Source organism: Glycine max, chromosome 5 (assembly GCF_000004515.6).
Source record: "Glycine max cultivar Williams 82 chromosome 5, Glycine_max_v4.0, whole genome shotgun sequence".
NCBI classification, from domain to species: domain Eukaryota; kingdom Viridiplantae; phylum Streptophyta; class Magnoliopsida; order Fabales; family Fabaceae; genus Glycine; species Glycine max.
The window spans coordinates 41233465-41249195 of NC_038241.2; the positions used below are offsets into that span (position 1 = coordinate 41233465).

The window sequence follows — 15731 nt, forward strand, 5'->3', positions numbered from 1 at the left end:
TTTTTAAAATTTGTAGGAATTAAAGACCGTATCAAGACATTTATAATAACTCATGTATACTTCTTAATCAATTGAGATGAACTCTTTAAAGAGACTTACATGACAATTTGTGATTAAAAATAATAAAAAAACTTTTATATATTATCAATACATAAAGTATTTATTTTTATCTAAATATCAAATAATTGATTATGTGTACTTATTTGGTTGATTTTTTTATCTTTTACACACACATATTGACACATATTTATAAAGTTTATTTGTCCAAAATTAAAGTTTATTCCGGGAAGTTCATTTGTCCCCCGAAGGAGACGTGTTGTTCCGTCTGTTTTACTGTATCATTCCTGTGGACTGTGATGGTTGGGTATCTCGTGTTTGTGACCTTTTGTCATTCTAATTAAATTCTGGAACCAAAATACAGAAAAAAAATATATTTTTTTCAGTTTATAAATCGAGACTTTAATTTATCCTGTCTAGTTTGTGGAATACTAACTTAGACGAATGAGTGAATGCCCCGCATAATATTGAAAAGCATATCACATGGTTGAGGACCAATGTTGGAACTTAAGATGGTTTCGTTCTTCTGCAGGTGTTTTAAATTTATTATTATTCGTAGTCATATGCATGAGAGTTTCTCGCTAGTTTAATCCTTATCAATCAATTTTGTTTGCTTTGCTTACCAAGTTTGGGTTTAATTGACTATGAAGGAGGACATATAGTTCAAGCTACGAAGCTTCTCACTCCAACGTATATTGGACGGACGGAGAAATGTCTTTGTCCAATCAACCTAGCTAGCTATTGTAATATAGTACGTAGCTTCTGGTAAGAATTTGTCACGCTTAAGTTCCATGCTTCTTTTGTGCAATACCTTGTGTTTCTAGCAAATTTCACATTTGTTTCTTTGGTATCAATGACGATATGCTTTTTACCAACTATAGGATTAGCACAACTAACATTAATACTTAGACATAAAATTATCTTTTTTATTTCAGTTAATCTATCGATAGTAAACATCAATCAATTGCGGTACGTGCCTTATGCATTAATTGTAAAACAAGTTATAAAATTCTAAAAGTTTTATTCTACAAAAGCATGTAATGATCGATAGGTTTTATAATTTCCTATAACTATACTAAAAAAAAAAGTAAAAAGTACACATTGAATATCTCTACTAAATAATCAACAAAACTATTAAATTTTCACTATTTGTGTGAGAAGAGAGTTAGACAAAAATAGTTATTTTAGGATAAATAGTCATTTTTATCTGTGAATATATAGAGCGTTTGACAAATACGTTTTCAAAAGATGAAAATTCAAATTTTAGTCCACGTGAAAAGAGTGCGACAACCATATATCTGTTAACTTTCTTCCGTTACCGTTAATGAAAGAGTATACGTGATACATCTAGGGACGAATTTGTCAGCGCTCTACACATTTAGAGACGAAAATGACTGTTTACCTAAAATATAATTTAATCTACATCTTTTTCTCTTTTTTAATCGTTATAAGCATAATATTACAATAGTCAATTAAAAAAGTGGGAAAGTAAATATAAGTTAGAACAAACACATAATATTGATTAATAAGCATAGTATGTTTGTTGTTTTGAAATTTGTGTTCTGACAATATTAAATAGTGACAAAATTAAGTTAGGTATCAATTTTTTTATAAAGATTAACTTAATGGTTGTATATTTTTGTTAGAGTATTATATTTTGGGTAAGATACTATCACATCAAAAATTTCATAACAATAGATAGATTATACTTATTAATCAATATTATGCTTAGTATTATATTTGTTCTAACTTATGTTTGTTTTCATATTTTTTAAAAGGGGGAAAGAGGAAAATTAAACTATATTTTGGTAAATATTCATTTTCGTCTGTGAATGTGTAGAGTGTGCTGACAAATTTATTTCTGAATGTGTCATATAGACTCTTTCACTAACGATAAAGGATCAAAGTTAACAGATAAATAGATTTGTCACACTTTTTTCACTTTCGGAAACTAAAAATTGAATTTTTATTTTTCGAGAACGAACTTGTTAGCGCTCCACACAATCATGAATGAAAATGACTATATACCCTTGTTTTTATTTTGTTTTATTTTCTTAAAATTTTAAATTTTTTCATAGCATATAAAATAATAAATAATTTTGTGTTCAGAAAAATAATTGTATAGTAAAAAAATTAATCCTTTTTTAGTTAATTTTAATTTTTATTCAGTATAAAATTTATATAAATTATTTATTTATTCATTTTCACCAACGCTTGTATTTATCCAAATAAGTAAAGTGATTTTTTTAATTCTTTATTTTTTTTTTCGTCCAAACAACACATTATTGTTACTCAATTATTTATTTATTTGTTTGTTTATTTTACTTCTATCATTATGATTTCTTTTCTAATTGTTTCTTTCCCTCTATTTCACTCCAAACACAATATAGTATCTTTATATTTTAATTTATTTCTCATTTAAAAAAATCCATAATAATTTAAAGAATAATTAACCTACTGGTATTTTTTATATTAATGAATAAACCCATTGTACTTTTTATTTTAAAGACTATAACCCACAACATTATTTTTATTTTAAAGAATATCCCATTGTATTTTTATTTTTAAAGAATAACCCATAGTATTTTTAATTATTTATTTTAAAATATTTCTTATATTTCAATTTGACTATCACGATCTCCCTTCTGTTTAAATAATTTTGTGTTTCAATTTATGATATTAAATTTTAGCTTGCAACACATGGGTTCGATATTCACTAGCTAGTTTATTTATCTAAGTACACCTTCTCCTTAATTTATAAAATTAAACGCATGTTTATCATATTTTGATCTGTGTACGTCCCATGTCCCCAATTGCCTGTGGACTAAAAAAATGTTTCTTTAAAATTTGTGGGTGAACCCTCTGCTCTAGACTTATTATCAACTTTTTGTTCATGTTGATTATTTATTTTACAATAACAAGAATGAGGTTTAAATTTAGGATCTCATATAAATGATTCAAACTTTCTATTATTAGATCGATTCTAATGAGCTTGGTGAACTTGATTTTTTCTATTACATGTGTTGTGTTAAATAAAAATAAATAATAAAATTTGAACCTAACCGGATCCAAATAATATCAACTTTAATTTTTATGTGTTATTAATGTAAAATCTTTTACACGAATAACTGATGACTAAAAATTAACATGATCATAATTTTTAAGTCAATATTTTTATTATACATGCTATATGCTATATAATTAAATGATAATATAAAATATATTTAGATTATGAATGGGTTTAAATTAAATCCATTAATATCTAGAAAAAGCGTTGTGAAATATTAAAACGAAGCAATGCATTTAAAAAATAAAATACTGAATTGCAGCATTTGGAACTACACCTTTATCATAATTAAAATCTGAAAGAAAACTATTGAATACTTGAAATTAAAGGATCTAACTGAATAGACGAACCAACACAACCTAATATCTCAAACAGCTTGGTGAAAATGGGAATGGAGCATAAATTGAATAACGACATCTCCATCTACCTCAAATAATTTTCTTCACCCACGGGGTGTCTGTGTCCTCTGGCCCAGCCTGATTGCCAGCTAGCAAATGCGATGGGAAATGTTAATTTTTATTTTCTATTAATTTTTTTCTTTTGAAAAACCCTTTTATATATAATCTTTGCGATATCAAATAAAATTTTAGGTTTCATGTAGTTCTTTTTTCAATGATTCAGGGATCGCGCAAATACAACTATATTTTTCTTATAAATTTACTATACAATGTGTATTTTCTTGTGTAAGATATATTATCCTATAGTATTAGCACAAATATGTAAAAATGGCATAAAATGGTAATCCTAATTGAATTTTATTCCACTAATTTTAAAACTTGTGAATTAAGATGTATTTTTTCCTTTCATAATTTTATTAAGATGAATTATGATTTATCTTTTAAACAAGATTGTGCATTTTATAAAAATAATGGACCAAAATAAAATAGTAGAAACGATCGAGAGATTCTATGATTGTTGTCCGTAGGTTTAATAATTGGAGCATCATGAAGGCTGTGTGTTCCTCCGCCATATATTTTTGTTTCCTGAAGAAAATGATGGAAATTGCGTGACTTGAAACTTCTTCTTTTAAAGCTTAATATAAGAATTTTTTGTCTGACTAGAGTTTTCAGTTTTCATAAGATTGCACGTATAAAGCTAAACTCCGTAAATGGAATGTAACGTATATAGCACTGCAAATTTGTTACATATGTTATGAACCAGTAAATTATGATTTTTTTAGGTTATCATGACATTGAAATATTTATTAATTTTATTTTATTTAAAATTAATTTTTCTTAAAAAATTTGACTGACCATCACTTTATTGAATTTTTTTATCCAACCACATTGATACCTTACGTAAAAAAATAAACTAGAAAAATCGTAACTTGTTAAACTAGAAAAATGAACTAAAGCAAAAAGAAAACAAATAGTTGAAACAAACTGCACAACACAATAGAGCCAGACATATATATAGAAATTAACCAACAAAGTTGATCTAAGCAGCAAAATTTTTCTTGTTCTTCTGTTTGAATTTTGTAAACTGAAAAAAAAAACATTAAAATGATTTTAATTTTTAAATTTAACTTACATTAATAAGAATTTCACTTTCAGATATTGAGGTTTAAGATTATAATAAAAGCAAAACATAATTATTATTATTTATTTTGTTTATGCTAATGTTTTTTAAGACAATTATATTTTGAGATATAATTAGATACTAAATATAAATAATTTTTCTAATGATGATTCAATCCTTAATTTATTAAGTTATAAAGACTAACTCTATCAGTTAAACTCAGCCTTATTAGTATTGATTATTTTTTAGTGTCATAAATTATTGTTCAAACATGAATTTAATATGTTAGTGGGACGCGGACTTCTAAAAAATGTCAATAATATATAATGTCTTGAAATCAAGAAATTTGGAAAGATTTACTATGATTAGAGACATGACTAATATTATCTTTATAAGGTTGTGATCATTTTTATTTTATAAGCCTATTTTGTAAAATTAAACTAAGCAATAGTCAGAACTTATCTTATATCTACTATTAAGTCTTTCCTCAATGTACCATAAAAAAATCTACTATTAACTCACTCTTATTAGGGGTTATCTTGAGATCCTATCAACTAAAAATACAATCAATGTTGTCTTTATAACATTCGGGCTAGCCTTACCTTAATCGGAATTGAGTTGAACATAAACCCAAATTGTAACAAAATCAAACATTAATTAAGGTTTGATGAGGTAATTGTCCAAAGAATATGGCCAACAAGATAACCAATTCTCTTCCTCACAGCAAGACAATGAACTGAATGAAGTACATATCTTCCTCTTTCGCTTTGTACACAACACACGGCAGTTGGGTAGTAAATATATATTCTGCACAAACCAAAAGTTTCCATAAAAAGGTGCCCAAACTAAGGTTGAGCACACATGTGTGAATGGACCATATCTTTATTCAACAAAATTTAATATTGACACTAACGAAAATATTTAAAAAGTAGTACAATTGGTGCTAAAAAGACAGTTGGAACTAAGAAAAGTAATAATTATTTTTTTGACAGAAGGTAATATTAATATTTTTTTAATTTCTCTCTCCATTATAATACCCCATATAGAGAGAATGTTTATCATGATTATTTTTTTTTCTTTTCAGAATCAACAATCTGTTACTTCTAAATTCTAATAATTGGTAGTCGTGGGCTAACAGTGTAACACCAAATAATTACGAGAATGAATGATATTGTGGAAGGAAAAGGGATCAGACATGCTAAAGGTCACACCGTCGTATTCAAACAAACTGTTCCTATCAAGGCCAATTCAACCCTTAGAAAAAGTATAGTTTTCTTATATACATCTCTGTCCTCAATCCAAAACGGAGGAAAATCGAATGACCAAGAATTTCGCAAAATAAACTGTGGTCTATGCAGCTGAGTGCGATGGGCACTTAGATTGCAACTTCACTCTATATAAAGCCAGGACCCATCTAGTGACATTTTTCTTTTCTTTCAAAACTATTAATTTAGGGACTCTTTTGCCTATTATTTAATTTAGTTTCAAAATCATAGCAAGCTCAACAATTTTTTATGGCCATATTCTAAAACTCTACGTGCCGCTTTTTATCTGTTGGTCGCTGAAATATATATTTAGTTTTCAAAAAAATTCGAAATGTTGATTTTAATCCATATAAAAATTTAATATATTTATCAAAAGTAGTGTAATTTTAGTTTTTTATATCATCAAAGATTAAAAACACGAGTGTGGATAAATATGAATACTAAGAACATATAAAACCTCACAAAAACATATTCTGGTCATATTTATATAAAGATCATCAATCATTTAAAAGGCGAATTTGTTAGTGACAAGAAGATGATGACCAGATTAATATTTCTTCTTTTTTCTTCTTCTTTAAAATAGTAGTTGTTATAACTTTCTGACTGACTCTGAGCTGAGTGACCTTCCATCCATAAAAAAAAATAGTAGTAGTAGGTAAAACCCAGCCCACCTTTGGGCCTTTGGATGCCTTTATAGTCAACCATCACCCGCCCCACTTAACCATTTTTTGACTTCAACCTTAATTAGCTCAGTACAATACTACCAATACACGTTGCCATTAACTCAACCCAACTTCCTTCCAAGATCACAAAAATTTCATCAACCCATGTATAAATAAAAGAAAAAAAATAAATTTAAGCCATATAATTATACATAAACAATAAAAAACAAAAGTTAATTAATAATCACAAAATTATTTAAAACTACATATATTTACTTCTTTTTTTTTTACTGAGATTAATCATAAAAAACATAATGACTATTTTACATTAATAATATTATAGTGATAAAAAAATTTCCTACATTTATTTTTTAATATTACTAGATCTACATTTTCTCCTGGTTAGTGGAAATGTCCACAACTCTTTTGCTTATCATTTTAAATTGGATGGGGTGTGGACATTCATGGATTAAAGGTATGCTTGGATTTTTTTGTGGGAAGATTCAAAAATATATTTGAAAGTAAAAATTTTTGTTTAAAATTTCAATTTTGGAGAAATAAGACTTAAAATATTTTTACAAACTCAGTTCAAACTTTAATCTAAACATATACTAAAACTGATATCTAATATTATAGTTTTTGTCAAGAACTCAACTATAATGTTGAGAGGAATCACGAAACCATTGCTATCTATATCAAATTCTTCTCAAGAAATAGGAACCGAATGTCCAAATTTACAATTTAGGAAGACCCCTCTCAAGGGTTAAAAATCACACAAATGTATAACACAACACGAGACACAACCATTTATAATTATATAACCTAAATTTATATTGATTATATTCTCAAAACAAGTACAAGAGAGAGGATGTCTACAGAAAGCTTTTTATGTGAAAGTGAAAAAATATTTACCATTAAATCATATAATAAATTAATTACCAATATAAAATATATATTTTTATCATATTTAAACCTCCTATATCTCTTTTTCTTTCCTTTCTCCTTTCATCAATATATCAATCTTACATCTCCACGCACGTAAAGCAGATAGATATCTTGTTATTTGTTAAAAAGAAAAACCAAACCGCTTTTTCAAGTCAGTCATGAAATAATATATTCTTAAAAAAGATGTATATTCTAGTATGTAGAGATATGCATATAGATTAATAATATTAGTAACTTTGAGCATTTAGCACTCCACTTTTGCTTTTGTTTCCACATTGATATATACCTTGTTCTTCCATCAACTTGGTGAGCTCCTTACGTAAATTCTCCACGAAGCAACCCTGAGCAGTGACCATAACCACACTCTCTCAAGTCTCTAGAGAGAAGCTACCAAACTCCACAACACATACCCAATTAGCTAACCCCTCTCACACTTACAGACCATGCCAAACGCAAACATGCTTCTCCTTTTCCTCTTCCTTCTGGCGCTCTTCTCAGCCATGACAACACCGTCAACCTCCGCGATCGACACCTTCATCTTTGCCGGCTGCTCCCAGCCCAAGTTCACGCCGGGTTCCGCCTACGAAAATACCGTCAACTCGCTCCTCACCTCTCTCGTCAACTCCGCCGCCTTCGCCAACTACAACAACTTCACCGTCCCCGCCTCCTCCGACGCCGTCTACGGCCTCTTCCAGTGCCGCGGCGACCTCACCAACGACCAGTGCTCTCGCTGCGTGTCGCGTGCGGTTACCCAGCTTGGCACCCTCTGCTTCGCCTCCTGTGGCGGCGCGTTGCAGGTCGACGGCTGTTTCGTCAAGTATGACAATGCCACCTTCATCGGAGTCGAGGACAAGACATTGGTCACCAAGAAATGTGGGCCGTCCGTTGGGTTGACCTCCGACGCGTTGACCCGGAGGGACGCTGTGCTGGCGTATTTGCAGACGTCCGATGGGGTTTATAAGACGTTCAGGACGAGCGGGTATGGGGATTTCCAGGGTGTGGCGCAGTGCACCGGGGATTTGAGTCCCAGCGAGTGCCAGGATTGTCTTTCTGATGCCATCCAACGGTTGAAAACCGAGTGCGGGCCCACTAACTGGGCCGATATTTACTTGGCTAAGTGCTACGCGCGCTACTCCGAAGGTGGGACTCGCTCGCGTGGTAATAATAATGGTAAGCCACTCTCCTCCCTCACCCTGCGCGCGCGCATTTCCTTATTTCCTTTGCTTCTGTCTTACACTAACCATTTCCTTTACTTTATATGTTTTACAAAAAATTCTCTTTTATTCTAATTAATTTATTAATATGGCTTAAATAGTTTTCAATTTCGCTTGCATGCTGTTACTTCCCACCTCAAAAAGGTACCCTGTTGTGTGTGGCAACGTGGCTGGAAACTCAATTTAGTCTAGATACTTCTTCTTCTTCCTTTTTTGGTTCTTGGTAAATATTTTATGTGTTTTATTGTGTACTGTGTGCCACTGTTAAATTATGTTTCTGCAGGGAAAAAAGGGTGGTAGGTAAGACATGTGTTTTTTATTTGATTAAAGAAATTTTAAAAATTCAATTTTAATTATAATTTTTCTTTGTTTAACAAGGAGAAAGTTAGTACTTGTGTGCAAGGCGTCTCTTGTTTGGAACGTATCAATTTTACGTCCTAGATCGGAAATTTCCATTACATATAGATTTTGTATGTCATGAGCATGAATGGATAATTCTCGCTGTTAACATTATACGTGTCAATGAACAATGATGGGTTCATTAGTTTGTTTTACGTGATCTAGTTATTTATTCAACATTTGGTGATTATCATAATTAATTTATTCTTTCTAGAAGGTTTGTATCTTAATTTTATATTTTGCTTCATTGCTCCAGTGCTCCTTTTACATTCTTTATTAAAAGTTATTCTCTAGGCTCTGCAAACGAGGAGAATAAAAAAGGAGATATGCAAAATTTTGCTTGATCTATATGATGATTTTGCCTCGTCAAAGTATTTGGATTGGATTGTCTTTGTGCCAGGCTAAATGTATATTATGTATATATGCTTTTTTTTTTCTTTTTTCTTTTTTACCGAGTATATGTATGTATGCTAACATTCCAGTAACACCCTGTTTGCCGATGATGTGCCGCTTTGATTTGATGAAGAATCCTATGTATGGAAAAGTCAATCACGATCCATGAAATGATATTATCATTTGTCCTAATCCTTAATTAGCATGAACAGGATAAAAAAGCATATTACACTTAATACAATTTATGGATGTGCTGTTTAAAATAGGTTGGTTGGTATCTTAAAAAATAAAATAAATAATACTTCTAATTTATATTATTTAACTTTTTTAGTAAATAAATCTTTAATCTACTAAAATAAGTTCTCATAACATTACATATAACTGCAGTAACGCACGTGCGAAAAAAAATTCGGGGCATAACAAGTCCCGTAACACTAACCTAACTAAATTTCATTGTATCTACTATTACAACACTTATTTTAAACATTGAGAATGAGCATGAGATGCTTAATTTTCTTAATTAATTTGAACAATGTAGATGATAGCAATCACAATGATGATGAGATCGAGAAGACACTCGCTATACTAATTGGACTCATTGCGGGGGTTGCTCTAATCATCGTTTTCCTTTCCTTCTTGTCCAAGGTCTGCGAAAAGCACAAAGGTATGGTTTTTGTTATACATATATATATATATGTATTCTCTTTAAGTAGTATTTGATTTGTCATTGTTACACTAATGCATCATCTCTTTTCTGAATTATGCAGGTGGTAAATAAAGAATATAATATGTTCACAGTACTGAGATTGAACTTTTGCTTTTGCTTGTCTTTCGGTAGCTCTTTTGCTACTTAGTCCCTCAGTCTCAAATGTCCTTTTTGTAATCAATCGATCTTATTCTTATCTTTTAAGTTTCCTGCATAGTCCCCTTTATATAAAGAACACCAGCGAAGGTATAGATAGAAAGATGTTATGGAAAAAAAAGTTGTTCCATGAAACAAGTTACACAAGGCCAAGGGTTGCAATAAGGAGAAAAGGCTAGCTCAAAGATTCCACTCTCTAATGACCATTCGTTTTCTTGTCTAGTGTCCATCGATGTGTACAAATACTGAACACTTTAGTGAAAAGTGCAGCATGCATGCTTTGTGATAGCCTTTGATGGTTATAATTAGTTAGAGTTTTTACTTACTTTTTATATTAAATCACGATGAACAACTTTACTTTCGATCTGAAAAAGTGAGATTAAGAAAAGTTTGATAAAATTTCTGTCAAATCGGTGTCCCAGTTTGTTATCATTTGGGACTTATGACATGGTCATTTTGTCTATCGCTGATATTTCTTTACCCTGTGTGGCCATTATAATAATTTCAGATATGCTATGAGCTCATGCAAGTGTTAATTTATAAATTTTGTTTCTTCATCTTCTTTTAATAAAAGGAAATTGTTGAATCAAAATATACAACCCGATGAAAAAGTACTCCCCTCCTGAATTCTCGATGAAGTTATATGATATGAGTTCAAAATTCATCATAGGATGGCAAATTTTGTACTTAGTCCCTTAACCCTGTTCTAGACCCAAAATCTCTGGCTCAGACCTTGATGCCAATGCTTATATCAATATGAAAGTCAGCACAGCACTGTTAATCTCAAGTTTCAACATTACAGTTTGAGACCTTTTCAAATTAAGTACATGGATACCCCCTTTTTTTTCATTGTTTTGACAGATGTGTATCATTTTTTTTATATCAATTGAGAAGTCGTTATAATTTTTAGTTTTACTAATCGTTACTTAAGTATCTTCCTATCTCAATTACGGAAGCTAATCCTGAATGGCTTTTTATTAGCTATTTTAATCTGAAGATGGGCTAAAAACGAAGCACTATACTCTCTAATTTTCATAGGATATGCTTTTCTGATAAAAGAAAACATTGAATACTAAAGATGCCAAATTATAATATTGCAATGATTAAGGAAGTATCATCATCACTCTATTATTTTACTATAAGAGGACCAATGTGCCATTAATTTAAGAGAAAAGGATGGATTAGATATAGGTATAAAGTACTAATAATTACAGAACCATGGTCCTCATAAGTAAACAATGTTCACGAGATCCCTCCGGATTCTTCGTTCTTCCCATCTTTATCTATTTCCTTCATCATCAATTGCTTTTTGGGATCGCTTTTAATAAAGAAACTTGTTTTTGTCCTAGTATATGTAATTCTTGGCACCACTTAGCGTCATTACTTTACTAATCTTAATTATGGAAACATTCCTTGTCTCTCTTTTCTTAAGCAGAATGTAGGACATACGATGGCATACGTGACAAAAGTTATGAAATCCTGTTGTGTTCATTGTTCATTGTATATTCTTGCATTAACAAATTCATAAGGAAGAAGAAATGATTGCATTGACCAAAGAGGGGCATTAAAGTAAAGACGAGTGTAAGCAGGGTCATCAAAAAAGGAATAAGAGGATGATAATAAAATTTTAAAATTAACTACCAATTTGAATTTGGAATCTTAATGTTGCACATTATGTAGCCTACCCTTATATTGTCAGTTTTGTTTTTCCCCTAAAAAATGACATAATTACATTTTTAATCCTTTTAAGTATTATAATCGTACCATTTTAGTTCCCAAAGTTTTAATAGCGCCAAATGGATACTTCAACTTCTCTTCATTTTACAATTATGTTACTTCATCTAAATTTTATCCAATATTTAATAGAATCAATTCACGTAACAATTTAAACGCAACATGACAGTGAATAAATGCAAGTTATCAACTAAAAATCATAAATATTTAGAGTAATGTCGCAATGGTTAAGGAATTTAGAGTAACAATTTTTTTATTAGAATACGTAAAATTGCGCATCTCATGTGCATTAGGCACCAAAATTTTAAATGGATTAATATAGAAAATTGTTTTTTCCACGTGCATTTTCTGTATAAGATAGGATTTTTTTTGTTTATTTTGAAATATTATGTATATTTGAAACTTGTAATAATAACGTAATTGAAAAAAGCTGTGAATTTAATACTTTTCTTCTTCATACTTCTGAAAATGTATGAGCAGTAATACCAAATCCGGCATAAAAATCACTTAGAAAAATAGTCAATGTAGTTGTTTGTTTCAATTACATTAATGTAGTATTAATTGCATGACATTACAAAACATGGTTGATTGTGGTATGACAGAACTGAATAAAAAGCTATAAAACTTTAGTATTATATATTGCAAATCTGATTGTCTAATTAACTAAAGAAAAAGGTATGAAGTCTTAAAAAAAGAAGAGGATTGATGTCTCGCACCATTTCCCACACCTTTCATGTACAATTATGGTTTTAAGCTTTAATCTGTGCATGGATATTGCCCTCTCAATTTTGTATGCGCATACTCAAGGAAGCATATAAGCTGTCTTATTAGTAGTATAAAGAAATCGTTGAATTTGATCTATCAGTCTTTTTTTTCCCAGCAATATGTCTCGAGAGATGCTCAAGAACTTTATTAGGCAAAGTATACATTTTCTTTATAGGAGATTTTTCTATCAACAATTCTATCTACGTTAACCGCTAACTTAATTACTCTCTTGTTTGAGAGTAGACTTCTAATTTTTAATTTCCAGCATGGTTAAGGTGCCAAGAACATGTACAGTAATGGATTTGAATATGATCTCAATGACAATTTCTTCTTTAACTTTGGATTAATAACTTGTTAGGTTGGCAATACAGATTGGCTTCACGAGCATCAGTACATTTCTGCTTTATCAGATTTGGCTTTCTTGTTTATAGGTTCGGCTTTATGGTTTGCATTTATCAATACATTTAACATCTTTGTTGAATTTCGGAGTAGTGTCATTGATGCCTTATTTAAATGTATAAGGTAAAAATACCTGGTCCATATAGATGAATAGGAACCAGAGTATAGCTAGGAATTTCAAATCACTACTAATATCTAACTTGAAATCCACAACACAGTTTCTAGCTGGCTAAAGACATCCATCCCTCGTCCATACTATTCATGAGTCCACCTACTTCTGTTGCAAATTACAACATTTTGGTAGCAAATGAAGAGAATCCATACATTATATATATAGTTATCTAAACAAAATGTACAATTTGATTATATGAATTCGGTGAACAAAAACTTAAAACATTAATTCTTAATTCATTGTCCTCAAAATCAGAAGACCAAAAAAACGACATCTTTGTGGTCCTTATAAACATCCATGATTATCCACAAGCATACTTTATGGTTCTCACATACATCCGTGGTTATGGATGTGAATTCGGCCATGTGATAACAACTTTAATCAATTCGTCCTTGAATTAAAAATATTTTTAGTTTAATAAGTTGGTACTATATTAATTTTCTAATTCAGTAGTAGTTAAAAAGCTAATGTAAGAAATTAAACTAATATATGAGAATAAGGGAAATGAATGAAATTGACGAAGAAACTACCAAAAGAGTGACTCTACCATAATAATAATGTGAATAGCAAATGACAGAACAAGTAGTTTTGGCATGTTATACCTTTTCAAAAGTCTATTCGAACAAAGGCGTGTAAAGCAACAGTACGTGGCTTACACTTGCTTCTTCGTTTTGCAATATGGCGCCATTGGAAAAGGTAAGATTCTACTTTCGATTAGTTGTTATCTTCCTTCAACCGTGACATATGTATGAAGAGCAACACAGGAAGCTTCTCAGGTCCTTTAATTTGGATAATGATACAAAATGGGGGTAGAAGAAAGGAAATGGGAAAAGGCTATATATTCGATATGCCAGGTTATTTCTTCCTTCATTTTCGTCTTCATGTCCAAAAAGGTTAAAAAATTAATGAGATTGATCTCTTCTTGAAAGGTTGAACAGTTCTATTGATGAGCAGTGCTTAGTAGGATTTTTATTTTTTTTGGATCAATCATACGAGTCACAAGCATCTAAGGTGGTGATTTTTTGTAAAACAAATCTTGATGAAGATAATTATAAAATCAAAGAAGAATTTCACCGAAATCAACCTTCGTGCGCTTTTTACGAAAACAAATTTCATAACTTTTAGCAATTTTCTCTACAGATTAAGGTTATGATCGGATCTATCAATGAAAGTAATCAAATAGAGTAATTATTTCTACTCTTTTTATAAAAAAAATTTAAGGAGTGTGGGATAGAATTATTTTTTATTTCATTATAAAAATATTTAAATTATAAAACTATAACTATATCACATTTAATTTTATTCTACTTCATTTTCATCTCATTTTTATTTTATTTTATCCAGTAGTAAATACTTAACATAATCTAATATTGAACAATTCATACTCGAGTGGGAGAGTGGAATAAGGCTACCTTCAACTATTGCAACACCTTTATAAAAAAACTATTGCAACACCATTTTAATCATGATGATCGGTTAGAAAACCCTCAGTTATATTATATCAATCAGCTCAGCTTTGTTGCTTCCTTTGTAGGGATAATAATAATCATGACCTACGATAAAAATTGATAGTTAGGTTAGGTCTCCATAAATGTTAGACATTTGGCGTTGTAGTAAGAAAAATAAAGCTTTGAAGGATTATTATCTCCATGTAATTAGTGATTGTGAGGTTGTACATATGTGTGCATGTCAAGCACCTACTCTACTGTTTCAAAAGTCAAAACACTTCTTACTCAACCACCTTGCTTTTTTCCACTAAGAACACCAGAACAGTCTATTCGGGACAACAGAACATTAAGCCACATCATCATCTTATTCACAGACAAGCAGAATAGCCATAGCCGAATTTCAATAGGGCCTTATATACTTATTAGTTCAGTCCACTTTTTTAAGTAAAGAACGCAACAAACTAAGAATATTGCAGGACAAACCAAGCCCAAATGTAGGTGAATCAACGTAAACTGGCCTGACTTCATTTTGGGCTTAAATGGGTTTTTAATAATAAATCTATAAATCTAAGATGTTGTGGGCTATTGCTTTTTTGCATAATTTTTAATAGGCAGTTGCTATATCCACTCCCCCTTTCAATTTATTTTTCAAAAAATACACTCCCTTATTTAGAAAAGGGAAGTGGATAAGCAAAGAAGGAGAGTGAATATAACAAGTCCCTTTTTAATATTATCACGTTATCCTTATGTCCCTTTGTCACCTTACGTTATGAATCAACGATACAAGTATTCTGAAAATGTATTCTTTGAATACATGTTCCGGAATGTGTG

General features: G+C 30.4%; 1 protein-coding gene across 1 annotated transcript; it reads left to right on the forward strand.

Annotated features, from left to right (window-relative positions):
* The first annotated feature begins 7619 nt into the window (after positions 1 to 7619).
* On the forward strand, positions 7620 to 10670 carry LOC100808107 (plasmodesmata-located protein 6). The gene is made up of 3 exons (XM_003525200.5): positions 7620 to 8684; positions 10059 to 10184; positions 10288 to 10670. The coding sequence occupies exons 1-3, from the start codon at positions 7958 to 7960 to the stop codon at positions 10296 to 10298; spliced, it is 864 nt and encodes a 287-aa protein (XP_003525248.1). The 5' UTR covers positions 7620 to 7957; the 3' UTR covers positions 10299 to 10670.
* Positions 10671 to 15731: the final 5061 nt, after the last annotated feature.

Bases quoted from the DNA above. Each gene is read 5' to 3' on its own strand.
- LOC100808107 (XM_003525200.5), top strand. From the start codon at position 7,958: ATGCCAAACGCAAACATGCTTCTCCTTTTCCTCTTCCTTCTGGCGCTC. The intron at 8,685-10,058 runs GTAAGCCACTCT...TGAACAATGTAG, and splicing joins CTCGCGTGGTAATAATAATG to ATGATAGCAATCACAATGAT.